General features: G+C 34.9%; 1 protein-coding gene across 1 annotated transcript in view; it reads left to right on the forward strand.

The window, feature by feature from the left end:
• ME1 (malic enzyme 1) overlaps window positions 1–23,833 on the forward strand; it is a 190,461-nt gene that overhangs the window by 20,535 nt on the left and 146,093 nt on the right. Inside the window, exons 2-3 of the mRNA XM_058566694.1 lie at window positions 2,712–2,845; window positions 6,718–6,867. Coding sequence (XP_058422677.1) covers window positions 2,712–2,845; window positions 6,718–6,867 — 284 coding nt within the window. The remainder of the gene's footprint in view (window positions 1–2,711; window positions 2,846–6,717; window positions 6,868–23,833) is intronic.

Raw genomic sequence — 23,833 nt, forward strand, 5'->3', positions numbered from 1 at the left:
GGCTAGCAGTGTATGGGAGTTTCTAGTTACTAAACATCAAAGGATATCAAAAATGTCTAGATGGTATTATCATTTACATAGCATAAGATATGGGAGACCTGTTAGATTTATGAATTAGTTTCAGACCAGACATTGGAAAATTTATGTAAAAAGACTGGCCAACTGTATCAATAAATGATTGTTAAGTGCCATTATTAAGTGAACAAAGGAGCATATGTTAGTACTTCTGACAATAAGCCTTATTCTCAGAATATTGATGTTTTGATCATTATTTTTGCAGGCAGATTTTTAAGGCATAACATTCAAAAGTTTACTGCTTCTTCACGTATATTCATGTATTTTGGGGACTTTAACTTCAGCCTAGCTTTTTTCCTGTTTTTAATTTCCAAATTTTTCCTTTCAAGTTGGAGAAAATCTATTGAGTTTTCTTTTCTTTCTTTTTCAAATATATTACTTTACATAATTCTGTTTCATTCCAAGGAGTTATTTCATGACATTTTGCTTTAAATTATCAGTCTTCCCAGTTATAGCTTTAACAAGTGAAGTTATATAACAAGTGAAGTATGCCTTCCATTTTGCAGTTACTTTTTCACACAAATATCTTTTTCTGGTTGCTTTAAATTTTAAACATAATTTTACCAGAAGTAATATGCTAATCCATTTCCTGAGAAGCAATTTTATTGTTTTTTAAATTTTAATATGTCACTAAAATTAAATATTTAGAACTTTCTATTTTGTTTATGCAGCAAATCACTGAATTCTAATTATGTCAGGTACTGTTTTAAGCACTAGGGATAAAGCAGTGAAAAAACAGACAAAATTCCCTGCCCTCATGGAGTTTGCGTTCTGGTGTGGGGACACAGACCCCAAATAAAGAAGAAAATGGCAGACAAAAGTTCCAGCAAGTGTCTCCTGGTGTGTACTGGAACTCCTAGGCAAAGGACTGACAGGCTGCACTGGTCTGCTGTTCTCCAGGCGTCCAAGAGAGGGTGATTGGGCCAGGCACAACTGGACACACTGGATTGTCCTCTAGGAAAGGGGCCATCCTGCTGCTATCCACACGTATAGTGGAGCTCCAGAGCACCCCCAACTGAGCATGTAACAATGGGGGCTTTTGCAGTCATGAGAGTGGCTGCTAGTGGAGCAAAACATCTTGGGACTGGATACCAGCTGTGTTGATAGCACTTGGAGACCTTTTGGGAAGTCAAGATTGTGTACAGATTCTTGCATTGGAGGTTCTGGAGCCATTGGTCCCAGCTGGCTCTTGCAGGAGACTTAGAGAGCTCCACCAGGGGTCATTTGGTGGACAAATCTATTTGACTTTCTTTAGTCTGCCCTCGTGACCAGGAGTCTAATTAAACCTAAGGCGTTCCATCAGTGACATGAATTAATGGACCTATCAATATTAAACGTTAGGAGAAAGAGAGAGTTGTTCATCCATTGACCTCCTTCACCTACTTCCTGAGTTCAGACCTGTTCATTTCTTACCAAGCAGAGTCTGTCATCCACCTCTGGGATAAACCAAATTATCTGTCCTTTTCCTAGAGTAAAAAACTTCCCAAAGACTCAGGAGTCACTAATCTGCCATTGCAAGAAACTTTCAGGGGCAGAGGAGGATGGCTCTAGAGTCATCAAATGCAAAGTTAATGAACACATTCCTCCTCATCCAGGTTGTCTAAGAAACATTAGCAGTGATCACAATGAGTGAACCTGACCATCATCATGTTGGTGCGCTTTTGACAGACCCAAAGAAACAGCAGTCACAGTCTAGCCAAAGAGGCCTGTTGGGCTTCAATATCTGCAGGGGGAGTCCTCTCCAGGGAGACTGCTCATCCCAATCTTCCAGATTAATGACTACTGGGCTTTCTCTGCTATTACTTCCTCTTGTATTATACCCCAGCAAATCTCTTAAGTCCGTTCTGGGTTTTTGCATCAACACATCAGTTCTATTTTGTTTGCTTACTTTCGAGCCTCATAGTTTGTAATACTATTGTTTTATACAGTCAGTGTTCATGTAAACTGAGAGCATAGGTATAATAGGGTTCTAATGGACCTACTGGTGAGTCTGGAAGGGCTTTAGAGAGGAGGGAGCATTTGAGGTAAGGCTGGAAGGGCAGAGAAGCAGGGAAGAAAGACATTCTTGACCATGGTGTCATGGAAAAATAAAGGGTCTGGTGTCTTCAGGTAATGGTGAGAGGTTTTGTGTGGCTAGGAGTGTATAAGAATAGTAGGAGAGAGCTTGGGAGAGGAGTGTTGGAACAGGAGCCTCAATCACATATAAAGCGTTTCCTGACCTGTTTCACAGGGAGAAGCACAGCAGGTCATAGGTGACCTACTCGTGTTCTTAATTTTAAAATCTCATAGTAACCCATTCATTTTTATGTTTAATGACATTAATAATGATATTTATATCTTTCATTTGCATATCTTCAAATTGTTTCCTCCTCTCCATTACCTAATTTCATTATAACAATATCTGAGTGACACAGATCTGAATATATTATAATATTCTAATATTTAAAGATGAGGAAACTAAGATATCAAGAGATTACATGATCTACATGTCTAATCTAACAGTCAAATAGCCATGTTTAGAGTAATGCCAGATCTTCAGATTTTTAATTCCATATACTTGTTTGATTTTATTTGTGTATATAAATGCCTTTTGTCTTCTTCCCCCTCAAATTATTGTGTTTTTCTTTTCTCTGTAGGACTTAGCTTTTACCCTGGAAGAGAGACAGCAATTGAACATTCATGGATTGTTGCCACCTTGCTTCATCAGTCAAGATATCCAGGTCCTTAGAGTAATTAGAAATTTTGAACGTCTGAACTCTGACTTTGACAGGTAACATATTCCTGAAGGTGATTTTTATACTTAGGCAGTCGTCTAGTTTGTTTTTTATTGGATGAGAAAGTTAAAATATTTAGTGATTTGGAAAAAGTAGTCAACTTTGAGGAGAATTTGCCTGTAAATACAGTGATGATTTAAAAAAATCTACCCTTTGTAGGAACATTTGAATAAAATAAAATTTTCTTTTCTAAACTATATCCTCTGAGAGACTACTTTTCTCTTGTGATAAAATTGTTGCTATAAAGGTGAATTATCAGGAAATGCCGTCCTACACAGAGCAAAACAGATTAAAGTGGTTTTTAGTCAGACTTTAAGTACATTGTAGGTGAAAGGACACTTTTTCAACTTCCAAGCTTGGTTCTAACACTTTTGTAAGTTTAGGTCACTTTGTTTAGAATTTAGTCTTCATGTTTGCACAAAAATGAAGGTAACATTGTTTCCTACCTTTGGAATTAGCCTTAGGTTGAAATTCTGGCCGTACCTCGCTAGCAGTGGGGCTTTGAGCAAACCACTAAGACCACTGCCGTGACCACTGTGTGTGCCTTGCCCTCTGCTTTTGACTCAGCCCTTTCTTATTAAGCTACTGAACCTCTCCAGACCTCAGGTTTTTCATTTGTAGGTTGAACTGAATAATAGTTATTTGAAAATATTGTTGCGAAGGTTAGAAGAGGTGTCTAACCCAATACCTAATAAGTATTTGTATTAGTCGGGGTTCTCCAGAGAAACAGAATCAACAGGATGTGTACGTGTATATACAGATAGAGAGATAGACTGATTATATATATAGACTGGTAGATAAATAGATAAATACATAGATTGATTGATTTTAAGGAATTGGCTCACATGATAATAGAGGCTGGGTAAGTCCTAAGTCTGTCGGTAGACTGGCAGGCTGGAGACCAAGGGAAGAGTTGCAGTTCGAGTCAAAGGCAGTCTGCTGGCAGAATTCCTTCTTACTGGGGGGTTGAAGAGACTAATAATAATAATAGAGTAGCAGTCCAATTTCCCCTTGGTAGTCAGAATCAGTACCCTAGCCAGCACATTAACTCCTTTCTTTGCCTGTTGAGTCAGAAGTATCTGGTGTCCAAAGTGGCTAGTGGCGGTCTTAACTTCCGGTTCAATGGAATCATTGTCTCCTGGGGGAAACATTCCTCCCTTTGGAACTAAAACTTCTAGGCTAACAAAGCATGTGGTCTCAGGGACAGGAAGCAGAAATTTTGCTAGTGGGTCACTGGGAGTATTAGTGAGTAGTGCCACTTCCATTTCTACCCCTTGGTTCCTGGACCTGTGAATCCTGGCTGTGGGAGAATATATTGGATACTGATTCAGAGCATATACAGCCTCCTGAAGAACCTTGCCCTAGCTTTGCAAGGTATTGCCACCTAGCTGGTGCTACAACTGAGTCTTCAGAAGGGCATTCCACCATTCTATCAAGCCAGCTGCTTCAGAATGGTGGGGAACATGGTAAGACAATTCCGTGAACTTGGGCCCATTGCCACACTTCATTTGCTATGGAGTGAGTTCCTTGATCAGAAGCGATGCTGTGTGGAATACCATAATAGTGGATAAGGCATTCTGTAAGTCTATAGATGGTAGTTTTGGCAAAAACATTGTGTACAGGGAAGGCAAATCTGTATCCAGAGTAAGTGTTTATTCCAGTAGGAACAAACCTGCCGCGTCCATGATGGAAGCAGGCCAATGTAATCAGCCTGCCACCGGGTAGCTTGGTGATCACGCCATGGAATGGTGTGATATCAGGTGCTCAGTGTTGGTGTCTGCTGCTGGCAGACTGAGCATTCAGCAGTGCCTACAGCCAGGTCAGCCTTGGTGAGTGAAGTCTGTGTTGCTTAGGCCGTAGACAACCTCCGTCCCTGCCGTGGCTACTTTTTTCATGAGCCCATGGGTCATGACAGGGGCAGCTGGGGAAAGAGGCTGACTCAGTTTGTCCAATGTGTATATTTGCTTCTTCATAAACTCCTTCACAATCCCTGTCACTTGTTCCTTAAGTCCTTCCTTCAGCCTTTATGTTATTACTTTATATTCTTTTCCTTGGCCATTTTATCAGCTACCTCCTAAGAGCTGGTGACTTTCGTATTTTTACCACAGACTGTTCCTCAAATATTTATTGAGCGTCATCTGAGTGTCAGGTGCTCTTTTACATATTGGGATTATAGACGGTGATCTCTGCTCTCGTGGAACTTAGGTAAATTATTTTTAAAAATTATTAAAAAATACTAAATAGTAAAATAATAAGTAAATTATTTAATATGCTAGAAAGCGATAAGTGCTAATAAAAAAAAGAAAAGGTAGAATAGGGTAAGAGGGACTGAGAATGCTGAGAGTGGTATGGTCAGTTTGCAGTGTTAAATTAGTGATCAGGATAGACTTCATTGAGAAGGTGACTTATGAGCAAATAATCAAAGGTAGTGAGGCAGTTAGCCATGGAGAAGTGTGAGGAGCAGTGTTTTTTAGTTGGTATGTTCAAGGATCAGTAGGGAGACCTGTGTCTGGTGCAGAATGAGCGACGGGAAGAATGGTAGGTTGGGACAGGAAGTTAGCAAGGTAATGGAGGACAGATTATGTGTGACTTTGAAGGCCACTAAAGGACTTTTGCTGTTACTCAGTGAAAAGAGGAGCTATTCAAGGTTTTGAACACAAGATCAACATGCTCTGAGCTATATTTCAAGAAGACTGGCTGCAATGTTGAGAATAAAATGTAGACTGGAAGAATTTTTAGGAGATTGTTAGAATAATCCAGGCAAGAGTTGATGGGGATTTAGACCCAGGGTGGTAGCAATGAAGGTATTTGCATTTTGGATATATGTTGAAGGTAAAGCCAATGTAATTTCCTAATATATTACAGATGAGTGTTAGAGAGGTTTTAGAGAAGAGGAGAAAACAGCAAAGAAACAGGAAAGGAATGACAGGTGAGATAGAAGGAAAACCAAGAGAATATGATGGCCTGGAAGTCAAGGAAAGAGTGTAACAAGCTCTAGGGAACATCACCTGAGTCAGATGTTCTGATGAGTAAAACAAGATTCAGTCTGAGCATTGATCATGATGCTTCCACAATGGTCAATGATGACTTCCACATTGCTAAATCAATTTTAGCAGGTCTACAAGTCTTCATCTTCTTCCCAAATGTTAATTTTTTGGGTTGGTATGTTTGCCAAGCATTAGAATCGTTTTATCTCTGACTCCAAATTCTGTGCATTTTCAACTGTTCCAGGGAATGGAAATCAATCCAAAAAGGCTGGTAAGATTGTTAAGTACAGTTTTGCAAGATTCTTTTAAGTTGTACCAAGCAGTTTGAGTTTTATACTATAAACTATTGAAGGTTACAGGTAACATGATAAGGTTAATGTTTAGAAAGGTAACTCTGGGTCAGAAAAGCCTCTAGAAAGAAAAAGGCCATTTGATACAAATAATAAGAAAATTCCCTTGAACTTGCCTGCCTTAGTAACTTTTAGAGTCAGTGCTACATTCCTTACTCCTTTTCTGCTTGTCATTTCCCTTGGCTATTCAGTATTGCAAGTTAAAGGATGAAGTCTTTCTATTTACTTAGCTAAGTTAATGTTTAAACTATATCTATAGTGGTGTTTTCATTTTAAAATAAGGTTAAAGTCTTTTCAAATGTTAAATAAAACTGTGGTATTTCAGCAATGATTTTAACATTTGAATGACAGTAGCTCAGGTTTATGGTTCTTCATTCTTTGAAGTGTTGAATATTTCTAGTCTTTCTTGATCAGATGCTTTCTATGTGAGCTAAAAAATACTTTATACTTTGTTGAAAAATGTTTAGATTTCTAAGCAGCTATTTCATGACTTTGGTGGACTATGGATCTAATTATGTCCAATTTCCACAGGTATCTTCTCTTAATGGATCTTCAAGATAGAAATGAAAAGCTCTTTTATAGAGTGCTAATGTCTGACCTTGAGAAATTCATGCCTATTGTTTATACTCCCACTGTGGGTCTGGCTTGCCAGCAATATAGTTTAGTATTTCGGAAGCCCAGGTATGTAAACTTTTATTTTAAATACAACGTGTAGTGTCTGTCTTTATTAATTTTTTTGTAAAGTTTTTGTAATAATTAAAAAAAATTATTGAATGAAATTGAAGTTTGGAAAAATCTAAATCAAACTTCATTTAAAAGAACATTAAAGGGGCCGGCCCCGTGGCGCAAGCAGTTAAGTGTGCGCACTCCACTGCGGTGGCCCGCGGTTTGCGGGTTCTGATCCCGGGCGCGCACCGACTCACTGCTTGTCAAGCCATGCTGTGGCGGCGTCCCATATAAAGTGGAGGAAGATGGGCATGGATGTTAGCCCAGAGCCAGTCTTCCTCAGCAAAAAGAAGAGGATTGCCAGATGTTAGCTCAGGACCAATCTTCCTCATAAAAAAAAAAAAAGACCATTAAATATAAATATATGTAACATTAAAAAAAGATAGTATTTTCTTTCTAGATTTAAGATCATGGGAAAGTATTTATTTATAAACCAATTTAGATTTCTTTTTACAGACAGTAAATTAACTTGTTTTTTGTTTGGAAAGAAAGTAATTGAACATAATTAAGCTTGTCTTTGAGATGTTAATTACCACTATTATGTACACATTTTATAAGTTAGAACAAAGATTCCAAATTTTTCTGAAAATGAGGAGTATATTATTTTCTAAATTCACAGTTGGCGTTAAAGTAGCTCTTTTGTTGCTTTCCCTTAAGTGAAATAGTAGTCACCTTTAAAGATATGTAAAATATAGAATACAAGTTTTCTAAATCCATAGGTTTAGTTTATTCATTATATTACTTTAATATAATTTTTCTAAATCTATAGCTTTACTTCATTATGTTACTTTAAATACTTTTGAAACAAGGAACAATTGAAATAAATAAATATTAATACTTTTAACAGCAGCAACAACAAAAACTCAAGTTGACTCTATTTGTACTACTTGTAGTTCTGAATTTAAAGATAAAAAAATAAATGTTTATAAGTTTATACCACAAATATAAAAGCCTATTGAAAGTACTGTCATTGAAAGGAGTAATTCAGAGGTAATGTCTGAAAGTTAGATTGAATATTTGGGTTTCATGTAGATATGTTGATGTAGTGGTAATATTTAGTACACTTGTGCCACATTACCCTTTGTATAAAGAAAAGAATTAGCCACATCATTCCTTGTATGAAGAGAAGAATTAAATATCTGTAGATCACCATCTATTAAATTATATTAATAGCACATCTCTATTTTGCATTTATACAATGACTATATTAACAGTGAATAAATATTTTTTTGTAGAAGAATAAGAGTTAGAATTTAGCTGGTAATTGTATTGTGAAGAATAATTCTTTTTGGGGGTATATAAGTATATTATTTTTTAATCATACAAACAATACATATTCATTATTGAAAAAATGGGAAAATATAAATATACAGAAGGAAAAAATACTTTAAAAGTACCTAATGTCATCATACCAAAAACCCTGATACACGTAAATATGGATTGTTTTCCTTACAGAAGGGATCGTACTATATAAACCATTCCTTACCTTGCTGTCTTCTCTGAGTGATGTCATAAACATCTGTCCATGTCTGTAAAATATATTTCTACATAAAAAAAGAATCTTAATAAAAGCACCGTATATAAAACTTGGCTGTTTTAAAATGTAATTGAAGCATATTTATTGAAATTCTAAGATTTCTGTGAGATTCTGAGAAATGCTAACAACTATAAGACATGTAGAAGAGCTTAGCTCAAAGTATTTAGGTTGAAGTTGACACAGACATCTCAATAGCAACAGTTATTTTTTGAGCACTTACTATGTACTAGATGATTTTTTTAAGGGCTTGGGATACGTTGGTGTACATATAGATCTAAGAGCAGAAGAGACAGGCAGAGGGAAATAAAAAATAAGCAAATTGTCTAGACTGTTGAAAGATAATAAGCGTTATGGAAAAAGAAAGAGTAGAGCAGGAAAAGGGCGATCCAGAGTGTCAGTTGCTTGGTGGGGGGGAGGGGCAGGTGCAATTTTAAATAGAGTGGACAGAGTAGGCCTCATTGGAAGATGATATTGGAGGAGTGAGAGGGGAAGTCATGTAGATACATGGGAAACGTGCCAGGCAGGAGGAATAGTCAGTGCCAAGGCGCTAAGTGCGAACATGCCTGGAGACCAGGAGCAGCCAGGACACCAGTGTGGCTGGAGTGGAGTGAGAGAGGGGGAGAATAGGAGATGAGGTCACAGATGTAGGATGAATGAGAGGGTACAGAAGCTGTAGTTTCTTGCAGGCTTTTTAAAAGAACGTTGGCTTTTACTGTTAGTTAAATGCGTAGAAAAATCTGGTAGCCTGGTTGGCAGGCTATTGCAGTGAACTCAGTGAGAGATGACAGTGGCTCAGATTGGGAGGGTAGCAATGGAATTAGGGGTAACAGTTCAGATTCCGGATAAAGATAAAGAAATCACAAGGATTTCCTGTTGGATTGGAGGCTTCCTAGAGCATTGGTTAAGAGTATTGACTCTGGAGTAGATTGCCTATTTTCACTTACTGGTTTTGCCACTTGTTTTAGTTTCAAATAAATTATTTAATCTTTCTGTGCTTCAGTTTCCTCCTCTGTAACATGGGGATAATACTAAAGCCCACCATCCTTTATTGACATTTTTTAAATCCAAAACTTTGAAAACCAAAACATTAAAAAAAAATCTCATTTGGGACAAAATCTGATCTATCTGAACCCATTTGGTGGCAAAACTTGAACTGAATTTATAGTATTTATCTGATTTAGTGTCATTTGTTTTTCTTTAGAAGTATTAATATATTTGATTACAAGGGGCTTTGTCAAAAATAAATAAGTTAGCTAGATAGCTAGATAGATAGATAGAGGGGTGGGGAAGAAGAAGAGGTTGGGCAGGAGGTAGCACAGCGTTTGTAACAAAATGCTCACAAGTGTTGAAACTAGGTAGAGGTATTGTTTAAACTTTTCTGCAGTATTTGAAATTTAAGTAAAGGAACACTTTATTAACAGAGAAAGTAAAATTTCTAAAACTATTTCTGTATGATCTCTTTATGACAGTTTTCATGTTGATTTTTAACGTGTATATTTTGTTAAACTTTTGATGACCTTGCAGTTCTTTAGCAGAATAATTCTCATGGCTTCTCCCATGGTAATAAAAAAAGGAACTTGTGTGACAATGTGTGTGGCATATGTTTAGACATTGTATTTAATTAGAAAGAAAATTGTGATTGTGTTTGAATAATGTTGGATCTTTTCATGCATCAATTAACATATAGACTATTCTTTTTTTTTAAGGGAAAATTGACAGATGTCTCTTATACCTTTCCTACTGCAACAGCAGGTGTTCTAAGACATTCAGAAAGTGAGCAGGAGGATTATGCCTCTTATTATATTTACTTTATGGATTTGGTGGTAGCAGTTAGGAACATAATTAGTGAAAGTTAAGGGTTAATACAAGTACTTACTACAGTTGCAAACAGGTATATCTTTTGATCTCATACTTTTTCATTTATCTTAACGATATGATACTTTTCTATGGCTAGATATTTATTTTTCATTTTGAATATGGCATTAAAATCTGACTAGGTATCCAAAAGTAAATTCTTATATGAGTAACTCTACTTCCAAAAATTTTTTCGTAAGGCATGACACTGGAATATCTATTTATTGGTTTTGTGTGAAATTTCTTTTCTCTGTGGCATAGATACTTTGTGTGGGTTTTTCAAGATGTCGTGGATAATGACTTTTAAGAATGTTGTTGAGTTCGCTTGGAATATCTCATTCCCACGTGCCCATAATGTTTTAATTCTTGCAGGATTTCCAATATTTGGTAGTACAATATGCTTACATCAGCACACCTAATTGTGGCTAATTTGTTGACAGAGGTGTGATTTTTGGAAGCTAGAGACAATTCTTTATGTATTTTTGCAGAATGCTGAGCCTATTGTGTTACTTAAGTTACTTGCATTCTGTGAAACTTTTTTTTGAAGAAAAGTTTTCTGCAAATTGATAATGCAGGTATATGTAAAGGATAGCTAAAGCAGATTTACATAATTTCTTTGGAAATATTTCTACCTGCTATATTTTACACTGCATTTTCTAAGAATCATCTCCTTCTCTTGTGAGTTCTTATTAGCTATATATTATTTTACCATGCCTTTGGTATTAATCATGTTCCTATGCTTGATATTTCTAATGTTCTATCAAAGTACTGTTGGTCTCTTTTTAAAAATTTTTTTGAGGTGTAATTGACATATAACATTATATTAGTTTCAGGTGTACAACATAATGATTTTATATTTGTATATGATGCAAAATGATCACCACAATAACTCTAGTTAACATCTATCACTAAACATAGTCACAAAAATTTTTTTTCTTGTGATGAGAACTTTTAAGATCTCTCTTAGCAACTTTCAAATATGCAGTACAGTATTATTAACTATAGTCACCATGCTGTATATTACATCCCCATGACTTATTTATTTTATAACTGGAAATTTGTACCTTTTGACCCCCTCACACACTTTGCCCAGCCCCTACTCCCCACCTCTGGCAGCCACCAATCTGTTCTCTTTATCTGTGAGTTCAGTTTTTCTTCCCCCTTGTTCTCTTTTTTTGACATTTTACTGTTCATTTCGTCCCAACTAGATTGTAAACATCTAGAGAGAAGGGATCGTATTTTATAAATTATTCCTGTATTTCCCATGCTATTTAAGCTTAGTGCCTGGTTGGTGCTGACTTACTATATGTTATTTGCTACCTCATAGAAATAGTAACTTAATATTACTCTATTCACCCACTCACATAGAAAAACATAAAGTATTGATATGTTCTTTATATCTCCTACTGTTTAAGCATATTATTCTAACAGGTAAATTCTCATAAATAATAGATCTGAAAGAAATTGGACTCACTCCCAGGAATCAGGCTGTGAGGAAGTAAAATTTTGATTAAATATAGACAATAAAACTTTAAACTAATATTACACTCCTTTCAACTACTCATCTTTATACAGTACATCACTGATATGATTTTGGCAAAAAGGATAAGCTAATAAAACAGTTTGTTGATGATAGTTTTTTTAAAAAGCATTCCCAAAGTCTGTTCTGACTAGTATCATTGATTAGTTTGCCAAAAGTTATGGTTAAAAAAGGATTCAGTGCTCAAGGTAATTGGAGAAAACTTGAATTAAATAAAATTAAACAGGATTCTTTACTGTAAGATTTCTCAGAATAAGACTTATTTTGCGTGTTTTTGGAGGAGGGGATTAGATTTAATATAGATGCTACAGCTAGCATAATTCTTGGCACAAAGTAGCTGTTCCCAAGGAGTGGTTATTACAACTGATATTATTATAAGTCCCAGGTTTCTTGATGACTAAATGGATGATGGTATCATTCGTTGAGTTTTAGAATAATGGAATATATTTGTAAGGGAGATAGAAAGTTCTTTTTAGGACATGTTGAGTTTTAAAATGTCTTTGGGACTTCCAAGAAGGGGGAGTCTAGTAGGTAATTAAATGTATAGACCTGGAACTTAGTAGATCGTATATTTAAAGTTCCTAGTATTTTAACTCATGCACTACATAAATGGTACCTGTTTTGATTTTGACAATGACGAAGATTATCAAGACTAATTGTCAAAGAGAATCAGTCAATAAGAATATGTTTTGTTTTTTTGCTTTATTTTTTCCCAGAAACTTCTTAGACAAATGCTTAAAAGGAAGTATTAAGATGAACCAAAACAAAATACTAGAATAGTTTTTCTACATTTTTTTTTTTGTTTGTGTACATATTTTCTTTGGAATTCTCAAAAGGACTTGAGTAGAGTTGTCATTATTTAATTTGTGAGCACTAAGCTTTCCTTATTACCCCATGTGCAATTTCATATGAAGATGTCTACCTCGTAGTATAGAAACGGTCATAACTATGACCATGATTAGACCATGATTAGAAATGGAGATTGTTTATTCATACAGAAACATAGTTTTTGCAGATATGCCAAAAGTTCAGCAAATTTTGTAGTCTTATAGAGTGACGGTGTCAGTTTTAATTCATATTTGGTTTGTGAAATAGCATAAGAAAAGAAGCTTAAAAGGAATAAATGTAAAAAGAAACCTTCCCAAAGCGAATATTTCTTTAACCCAAGAATGTTCTCATTCTATAGTGCAGATTACAATTATAATAACTATCAAATGAACAGTTAATAGAATGGAAACTTTCATATTGTTCTTGTTTTATAAATTTTCTCGTTTTAAATCTACCTAGTTTTCTTAAACATAATCTGTTTTTCTGATGCACTATACAGGTATATGATGGCAATTTTACTTGAAGTTATAAGTACTTCAGTAACTCAGTAATTATAAATAAAGAGAGTTTCCGTTACTTATGGAAAAGAAACATGGTTTCACAGCCAGTTTTAATAGCTGTAAGTTAAATGTTTAACCCTTGAAGTAAGGCTGTGGCACTTTTCAATAGTTTCATGTTGTCTAGTTGTTACTGGACCATTGTGATGTAAACTGGCACATGACCCAGTGCCGGGAGGTTAATAGACGTCACTTGCTCTCCTAGGTCATCTCACTCTCAGAGATATGGGAGTTTCTGGAAAGGGTTGAGAGGAGGAAGTCCTAGAGACCAGAGCTGCCCAGGTGGACCAGGGCTATTCTTCATAGGGTTTGACTTTCTTCACTTAAGCCACTTTAGAATCTTTAGAAATATTTAGGAGACTTTTGAGAACCAGGGAATATTTTTGGCTTACAGCTCTGGTTTAGTTTGTAATTTTTATTTTTTACTGTATTAGGATTTTCTACATCTCTAGAAATTCAGATAATTGGTGTTTAAGAGAGCAACTAATTTTTTATTGCCTCTAGAAAAGTGACCATTTTAATGTTAGATATTAATAAACTTTTCACAATTTACCTACAGTAATAAACCTTTGATTTTGATTTATACTTATTCTAAAATATTTTGTTCATTTATTTCATTTTCTTTGAAATAGGCGTAATATTTGCATCTACCTTATTTTAAAGTATGAAAAAAGGCACTACAGAGTAGAATTTTTTTTGAAAGATATGAAGCAAGTTACATAATATCTAGACTAGTCCAAGTCTCTTGTTACCTCAGTTAATTTTTTAGAGATAATTATTTGCAAAAAGTTGATTTTCACTTATGGAGATGTAGATGATAATTTCTTGAACTACTAACTAATTCAAATTAACTTTTTTTGAGCAGACTAAATGTCATATTTATGAAAATGTGTGTGACTTGTGCTAAATAGGAGTGAGGTAGAATATCCTATATCTTAAGTACTGGAAGTTCAGTGTGCCCAGAAGTAATTTAAAATACCAAACTATCTTCTTTCCTAAGTATTGCCTTAATTAGGAAAAATTTGGAGAATGGAAACAATGTAGGCATGGTTCTAACATTAATTCTTCACATCAAAATCTAAGGATTGTGTAAATGTATGTTTAGACATATAAATCTCTTTAGCAAGGCAGTGAAACTTATCTTTTCTTGTAAAAGACTAAAAAGTGTAAAGTAACAGTTCATCGAGTCTCCATATTCATCTAGAGGCTTTAAGTATGGAAAACTTGAATGGAAATTTAAGTTTAGGATCCAAAAATAACTGCCACAATCTATGTGGTACACCCACCCAGGTGTTTTTATTTTAGTTTACACATAGCATGTGGAAAATTAAGAAAAATTGCCAAGTTTTATCTCAGATAGTTTTTATGAAACTGTATTATTTTGGGCATTATTATATATTTTTAAGGATTATAAATCCTAGTTTTCGTTACTAAAAATAAAGAATTTTTAAAAAGGGTCACAATAGTTCTTTACATCACATGGCAGATCGCATGTGGAGTATTGTGTTGAGTTTTGGATGCCATAGCTTTCAAGGGTCATTGGCAAACTGAGATATATCCAGAGAAGAGCAACCACAGCAGTGACAGTTACTGAAAACTTGTTATATAAGAAAGAGTTGGAGGAAATAGAAATGTTTAGCCTAAGAGAAAAGACTTGAAAGGAATATAGTTCAGTCTTTAATTATTTGAAAGATTTTCCTGTGAAAAAAGAGTATACTTGCATGGTATAGCCTGAGAATGTAGAACTGAAATCAGTGGGTGGAAGTTATTACAGAGATCTAGATTTATTAACTTCAGTGTAAAGGAAGCTTTTCTGATCATTTAACTATCTGACATTGGAATAGACTTCCTTATTCTCCATCATTGGAAATATTCACATGGTTTGGATAATCACTGCTTGTGCATATTATAAATGAGATTCTTGCGTCGGATGTGATTGTAAAATAGTTGAATTTTAAAGTCGCTTTTTGTGTATGTGTGTGTGCGTGAGGAAGATTAGCCCTGAGCTAACATCTGTTGCCAATCCTCCTCTTTTTGCTGAGGAAGATTGGCCCTAGGCTAACATCTGTGCCCATCTTCCTCTACTTTATATGGGACGCCACCACAGCATGGCTTGACAAGCGATGCGTTGGTCCGCGCCTGGGATCTGAACATGCGAACCCCGTTCCACCGAAGCAGAACTCGCGAACTTAACTGCTATGCCACTGGGCCAGCCCCTTAAAGTCACCTTTAACTAGAAAATTCAGTGAATTTTTAAAAGAGTAGCCTACAGATGAATAATTTCAGGTATTTGGAACATCTCACAACTAACTCATATATCATTTCAAATAATCCTGCTTTCCACTTCAGAAAGTTTTTTAGTAATAACTTTTAATCACAATTTTAGGAATTATTAAAAATAGATTTTCAAGTAAGAAGGATTTTAAACAGATTTAAAGTGATTTGATGACACATCTCATCAAAATTCCTACTCCCTCCCCCAAACAAGCACACAAACACATGGCAGTTTACACAGCTGTATCCTGGCTGTAATGTTTTGGTTTCAACATTTCTCCAATTTGAATGGATAAAAAGTTTCATATTGACATTTTCTTATTTGAAGTAATTACATTCTTCTGATCTAATTTTTTATTTTTTTGGTGGTTTTTTCAGACTGTGTTTCTGTATAGGCTTTTTTTTTCTTTTTCTTTTTGTGAGGAAGATTAGCCCTGAGCTAACATCCGTGCTAATCCTCCTCTTTTGCTGAGGAAGACCAGCTCTGAGCTAACATCTATTGCCAATCCTCCTCCTTTTTTTCTTCCCCAAAGCCCCAGTAGATAGTTGTATGTCATAGTTGCTCATCCTGTATAGGCTTTTAACCTCTTATTTACTTTTATATGTTTTCCTTATATTAGTTGCAATTTAGCTAGTAGAGAAATTCTTAGGAAGAATCTAAACTGAGTCAGTTCCCACCCTCTCCCACTGGCCTCTGCCGCCCAGATCAGTAGTTGAGGAGAAATAGCCAGGTCAGAGTTTGCTTTTATTACGTTTTCCAAAATTTCCTACATGCTTCTCAGGTGTGCTTCTGAAAATTTGGAGGTTTGTTTTCATCGGTTTTCTAAACAAAATAATCTATATTTAATATCGTCTAAAAAGTATTTTATATATCTTTAAAAATGTTAGATATTTTATACCTAGGCCATTTTATAGTATAAATTTTAACCTTTAAAGTAAAGGCATAATTGAAATTGTCAATTTTAGCTCAATACTATGTATTTTATAATAATGTTTTACATTCCCTGTAGTAAATTTATAAAATATTGATATAATTCCAAAGTATATAATTATCTACTTCAAATAAATCATAAAAGTTGTTGAATTTTATTTCTTTCTAAGCAAAGAAATTTCTCACTTAACAATATAAATCCTAGTCTTAATATGATTGGTGGCTGAATGAATGACATTTATAATAATTTTGAGGGTATCATATTTTACAAAAATAATGCTGCCTTGTGAAATAAAGCAATTTCGCTATGAAATGAGGTAATTTATTTTAAAAGCTGAAAATGTGTGTGTTATTTCCCTAATGGAAAGTTAATTTTTATTGACAATGTGCCAAATAAATGCCAGCTGTCTGATGAATTCAGTATTACCTTAGGATTCTTTCCAGTGTTTTCTACCATAGAAAATATTTTAATATTAATTATCAGAACAACATCTGTTAATCTGTACTTAATTACTTGGTATGCTCATACTAGTTTTAAAATGAGTAAATGAAGGACTTATCTAAAATTATTTTTATGTACATTTTCAGTTCACATTTATTTGGAAACAGTAGTTGAGTTGTGGTATGTGGAGATGGAATTATTAACGTTTGGTAGTTGTTGATTTTTTTAATCCACTCATTTTATAATTGAAAACAATCATTCCAAGGAAACTCAGTATCACCCAGGTAGTAAGTGCCAGAGTTGGGACTTGAACTCATGTTTTCTACCTTCTAGTCCTCTGTATTAGTTAGAGTTCTCCAGAGAAACAGAACTAATGGTATGTGTCTCTACCTGTGTGTGTGTGTGTGTGTGTGTGTGTGTGTGTGTGTGTGTGTATGGAGAGAGAGATTTATTTTAAGGAATTGGCTCACACAATTGTGGAAGTTGGCAAGTTCAAAATCTGCAGGGTAGACCAACAAGCTGGAGACCCAGGGAAGAGTTGATGCTGCAGTTGACTCCAAAAAATAGTCTGCTGGCAGAATTCCCTCTTCTTTTGGGGAGGTCAGTCTTTGCTCTTAAGGCCTTCAACTGATTGGATGAGGCTCATCCATGTTATGGAGGGTAATCTGCTTTACTCAAAGTCTACTGATTTAAGTGTTAATCATGTCTAAAAAAAATACCTTCACAGCAATGTCTAGCATAATGTTTGACCAAATATCTGAGAACCATGCCTAGCCAAGTTGACACATAAAATTAACCATCACATCCCCCCAGACCAATGTTGAGGCTTCTTAGATTGGTTATGTTTTCTGCCTTGGGTCTGAGTTGTTCAGAGAAACTGCACTCTTATCATGTAGCTTCTTGGACTTTTCCTCGTTGACTAATATGTGTTCTGATTTTCAGAAGCTAAAATTATATATTATGTTTGTTAATTAAGATTATTCTCCCAAATACTGGAGTATTTACATGTAAAGAATTGCATCTATTGCTTTCTAGAAGAGCTTAATCTTAACAGATGTTTCATAAGAATATTGTTCAAATATGGTTTCATTTTAAAAAGTTTCTAACAGTAATTGAATTAATGACAGTAATTTAACATTTAAACCTTGTTTTAGAAATTTTCAAATAACGCTGTTGATGACTTAGTTCTTCCAGAAGGTCCTTGCTTTATTTTCTTCTCAACTCTGCTACTTCTTCAAAATCTTTTTGCTGATTCTCTGTGTTCATTATTTCTTCTCCCCTTCCTTTCTTTAACAGAAATTTATTTAGTGTCTGCTGCATGGCACTTGACTAATATGAGAATAGGTAAACAAAAGACATTTTCTGCCTTTGTGGAATTTACAGGTGATATTCAAGTGAACAAAAAAATACTTGAGTCCAGCTTGTATTATGAAGGAAATGAACAAGGGACAGTGATAAAGAATAACAAGGGGATTTCCTTTCATGGTGTAGTCAGGGATGTGTCACTGACACCTGAGGGATGAGGAGCTGGCTTGTGAAGACCAGAAAAAAAGCATTTGAGGCTGAGGAGATAGCATGTTCAAAAGGTCTGGAAGTGGGGAGAGTGGCATGAGACAAGGTTTGAGATAGACAAGAGTCACATGCAGGGCCTTGGGGGTCATGGTGAGTTTTATTGTTCTTGATGATCCATTTGGGAAGCTATTGAGGTGTTTGAAGCAGAGGAAAGATAGCACCCAATTAAAGTTTTAAAAGTTATTCTGGCTGCTCTGTGGATAAAAGACTGGAAATTTGGGGCTAGAATGAAAATGGGAAGACCAGTAAGAAGACTGTTGTGACATTGGCTCCACTTCCGTCAATCCTGATCACTTTGAGTGGACTTGATCCTTTTAGGATATGGAGCAAGGAAATCAACCAAGGCTGTAAACTAACACAGTTGCCAATAGCAGTAACCAATTCACATGGGAATAGCTCTACAGTCTCTTAGTCCTGCAGTGATGGCTGTAAGTAAGTGAGGTGATGTGGGTATACATCACCTAATGTATTTACTCTGACCCTAAAAACATTAGCAGGACATAAGAAGATCTGCTGTACATAAGAATTTCTCAAGCTTGCAGGCTTAGTACAGTTCATTTTATTTATAACCCAAGTCAGGACTCTTACAATCTTGTCCTTTGTCCACTGCACAAATCCATCCTGAACCAACTCTTTCTTCCCCCTCAAGGAGGAGCCAACTAGACCATGTATTATGCTGCCACTAAATACTATTCATTTCTGTGCACCTATTTTTTAAATTAAAATATTATTAATGTGGGGGTGGAGTTCTATAACTCTGCCTGCACAGTTCGCTTTCAGCTGGACCTCCTACTCCACAGAGTTTAACTCCGGCTGTGTTCTTGGCTCACCTCACTCCTGTGGTTGCAAGAATGTAAACACTGCAGCCTTACCCTCCTTATCTCATATATTTCCTCTCCGTGTCCCCTATGAATTCATTGGCTTAACATTTTATTTTCATGAGCTAAATCTTGTACATTTCCCCTCTTTAATATATTTCCTTCTTGATCTGTACAATTGAGTAGAGTGATCCACTCCACCCACTAAAATGTCAGTGTTCTCTAATGTTTTCTTCTGGGTCCTATTTTCTTTTTAGTCTATTACTCCTCAGCCTAACATCCTAGTCCCCCAGCTTCCTTAACATTGTAAGGTGCAACACCAACCACTCAATCACCTAAACCAGACACCTCAGAGATATTCAGGATTTTTTTCCTCTTTCTTTCCCTTTTTGAGCCTTGTCAATTTTACCTCTTAATTATCTGTTGAATCTCTCTTGTCCATGCAATCCCATTGCCACTCTTTTAGATTAGGCCCTTCTCCCTTCAAAAGAGATTGAGTTTTCAAAAAGGGATGCCTAATTATGTCACTTTCCTGACTAAAATTATTGAATGACTCCTCATTTCCCCCATCATATAATCCAAACTCCTTAGCATGGCATTCTAGGATTTTTCTAATCTGGCTCCTTTGCCTACCTCTCCGTCTTCATTGTTACCCTTTCCTACTTTTCACACCCGGCTCCCCACCTCAAGTTGAGTGTCCCCAAAACCCCTGAGTGCTTTCACAGTCTATATCACATGACATTTAGTAACTGACTGTCTTTTCTCTCTATCTAACTGTCTCTTGACTGCTTTTTTCTTGACGGCAGCAACTCTGTATCCTTCACCTCTACCACAGAACCTAGTAGAACTAGCACAGTCTTTGCTGGGTGGATAAGTGGGCAGTAGAGCATGAATAAACATTACCAATCTAGCACGTATGTGCTTTGGATCCCAAGAGGCTTGGTGTAAATCTCTTTATTGCATCTTATTAACTGTGCGATCTTGGTCTGTAACATAAATTCCCTGATCTTTAGTTTCCTCATCTGTAAAATGAGCATTGTTATTATGTTTAAATAAGATGATCTTTCTTAAACCTGTCTTTTGACAGGAGGTAATAGTAGAAATTAAAAACTAATTTATCTGAAGTTCTCAAATATCAAATTATTAACTTATGTAGCAGAAATTTGTTTTTCTAAGTATTGAGACTTTAACACAGACTACTATGGTAGTTATAACTGGAAGATAATTAGTTATGATGTTATAAAATGTACTTAGTAAAATATAAGAATAGAAAAGGATGGGTATCATATGAATCATCAACTCAAATTATATTTTTAGGATTAGATTTCAAAAAACTATATACAAATGTAAGTTATGTATTATAAATATAGTTAATGAAGATATTTCCAAGACACTAGCAAATCAAGACTCATATAAAAAATTACTGAAGACATGTTTTTATAAGTATTCATAGAACATAAAGGAAGTTTATATGTTATTCTGCCTCATGACCGTATATTTGGTACTTCCAAGGAAATACAAATATTTCTGAAAACAGATGGAAAATGTTAAGTCTAAGTGATAATGTAAAGTATATAAAGTTTCTCAAGGAACCATTTACCCAGAAAAAAATCCATTTAATATTAAGGAGTTCCCTTTTTTTCACATAAGAACATGAGCTCACTAATTTTTCCAGTAAAATAAATGAAATACTGATGTCGCATACTTCTTTTTGCAAAGATTATTTCTGTACTAAATTTAGCTTCTAATTTATTATCTTGCAGTTATAAGACATTCCTAACATGTGACTGTTAAAGTCTTGGACATGGCAATGTGGTTTCTTTTTCCTTTATTGCTCTTCATTATTTCTCACGTAGCAAAATAGAACACCGAGTTCACTAAATGATGTGAAAAGTTGTACTAATGAAATGCATTTTATTAGTAACATAAAAAAGGAAGTAATTTGATCACTGTGTATATTAAAGTATGTAACTCAGTAACATGAGCAATACCAAAGAGTATACATATATATATATGACAGTTTTCCTGTTGCTATTATTTGGAATGAGATACACGCCCCCAAAAATAAAGAATACAAAACAATTCCAGAAGACAATCTTCCTCACTCCTTACCCACAGAAAACCTCCAATGACTGTGGTGGGAAGAATTCCTTGTGGTTGGAAAACAGATGAATAAGTTGCTGGTAGTCTCCTTTATGTATTAAGCTAGTTGAGTTAGTTTAAGAAACCTTTTATATGAAGGATTTCTCTTGTCAAAGTATCTGCTAACTTCCACCTTGAATTTGTATAAAACCTTCCCCCCAATCAATAGACAAACAATTACTGAGCAGACAATACACCTCTCAGCTTGATACTTTAACCATCCAGCAAACTATTCTCAGTGAAGTTTATTTTTGATTTATTCAAGCTGACTTGCGGGCATTCATACCTTAACATTATATCCTGTTTTCTTTTTATCAGGGTCTTTATGAGAAAGAAATACCAAATAGAGAAGGCTCTTCTATAAATTTTATTAAAACTTCTATTGGAAACAATGTCTGATATATTGTTCAATGTATGTTATATAAAGACCTATTTGATAAATTCCTCTAAAAATTGAAGAAGTGCTTTTTTTTCTTTTCTTTTCCAGACGCAGTGGTATACTTCCTTGTATTAGACTTGATAACTAACCCCATTTTCCCTCTTGGGCCTTGGCTCTATTTTACACTCAATGGCAGTAGTTTTCTGTAGACCATCTTCTTTTTCCTCTCTGTCTCCCCCTCACCCCCACCTTGTACTAATTGTCTTAAATGAGTACATCTTGCAAACCCAGATTTTAAACAGTCATTAGCCCTTGAGTTCCCCCCTGGCTAAGTGGAAAGCCCATGTCCTCTAAAAGAAAATAGCATCTTATTAGGATTTCGTACCTCCTCCCTCCTCCGAGTGGGGTGGCTTTCTGCAGCTCAGAGAAAACAGTAAAGCTTGCCAGTCTCTGGATCTCCATGCTTACTGTCATTTTTCTATGATTTGAATGATTTCATGGTTTTCTTGAATCTGCAACGTGTGTTGGTTACTACCTCAAAACTTTATTAATTTAGTGAGAACATTTATCAATTATTGATTCTGTTTTATTTTAGTTTAAAAGAAAACAAACAAGAACAGAAACTAAAACCATCATTTCAGTCTTTGTTTTGTTTTAATGTTTTCTTAGCACCAGTCTCTTTGTTTTCCCAGCTATGAACATGTGACATAGTTAATTAGCAAGATCTTGAAGGAGCCTGATGGCTAAGATCCCAAAGGATTTGTATATTTTCTTTCAAATAATTTTTCACTAACCTATTACCTCTCCCTTTTAAACTAATTTATAGTTACGTATTTGGGAGCTTAAAAGGTTAAACTCTTTTGATTGCCAATATGCTACCAAATATTAGAATAAGTTTGAATATTCCCAATAACTATACTCTCAAGTCTGCAATTGCAGGCTTGAGAGTAACTGTGGTAGTTTCATCAATGCCAAATGATTTTCTTTCCCCTGTCTGAAGAGATGTTCTTGATAAAAACTTAATTTTTTTCCTATTACTTCATGTCATATTATAAATGGGCCAATGTATAACTACACCTTTCAGAGACTTCTACAGCTATTCACGGTGTATGGGAAATGTGAATCCTTAGTAAGAATGGTCTAGAAATAGTAAAAAATAATTTTCACACTTCATATGTTTCATCTTAAATGCAGTGAAAACTGTATTTCTTGGATTCTAAAATCATTGCTAATCCCTTATTAAAGTACATGTATTCTTGTTATGCCACTCAACTGATTTGTCTCAGAATTTTGCTCAATTCTGTGACCAGTCACATTTAGGAATAAATGTTATTTAACACTGAACTTTTGTATCATGTAAGGAGCTAAGACGGCACATCCATCAACATCAGTGAAAACTCATGTGTGTTTTTTACTGTAGAGCAGTGATCATCATGCTATTTTGCTTGCAAAACCCTTAGAATTTTGAAAAACTGTGTACCCCTTGCCTTTCTTAACTTGACATGTAAAAACTTTTATCATAAGGGTGAATAGTTGCTGGAATGTAGTTTCCAGCATGTTTAAATTATTGACATATCAAAATAAAACTGTTCTACCTTTCATTTAAATGTACCCAAAGGAATATAATCTTATATATTCCATCATCCATTTAAACTATACCAAAACAAATGCTTCTTTAACAGAAATATTGCAATGTTCTTTTTTCTCCTTGAATTTATATTTTAATTCCACTCCTGTTCGTGATTTTATCCTAATCTAATACAATTTAATGCTTGAAAGTCTTTTATTGATCAAGCATTATACTTCTGTGCAGCAAAACTATGTATATAAAATGACATTAATGTTTTTATTCTCTGTAATTAAAGCTCCAACTGTTAAAAATTTCTATTAGGATTATTAGTAGTATACAATAGATCTAACAACATATATGTGTTAAATTTTGATTAACATAAAAAACAATTTTATTGGAGATGGATTATTTAATGAAATGGAGATTTTTTTCCGCCCAATTTTTGTATATCTAGACATATGTTCCTTATGAGTAGAA

This window comes from Diceros bicornis, chromosome 23, assembly GCF_020826845.1.
Source record: "Diceros bicornis minor isolate mBicDic1 chromosome 23, mDicBic1.mat.cur, whole genome shotgun sequence".
Classification (NCBI taxonomy): domain Eukaryota; kingdom Metazoa; phylum Chordata; class Mammalia; order Perissodactyla; family Rhinocerotidae; genus Diceros; species Diceros bicornis.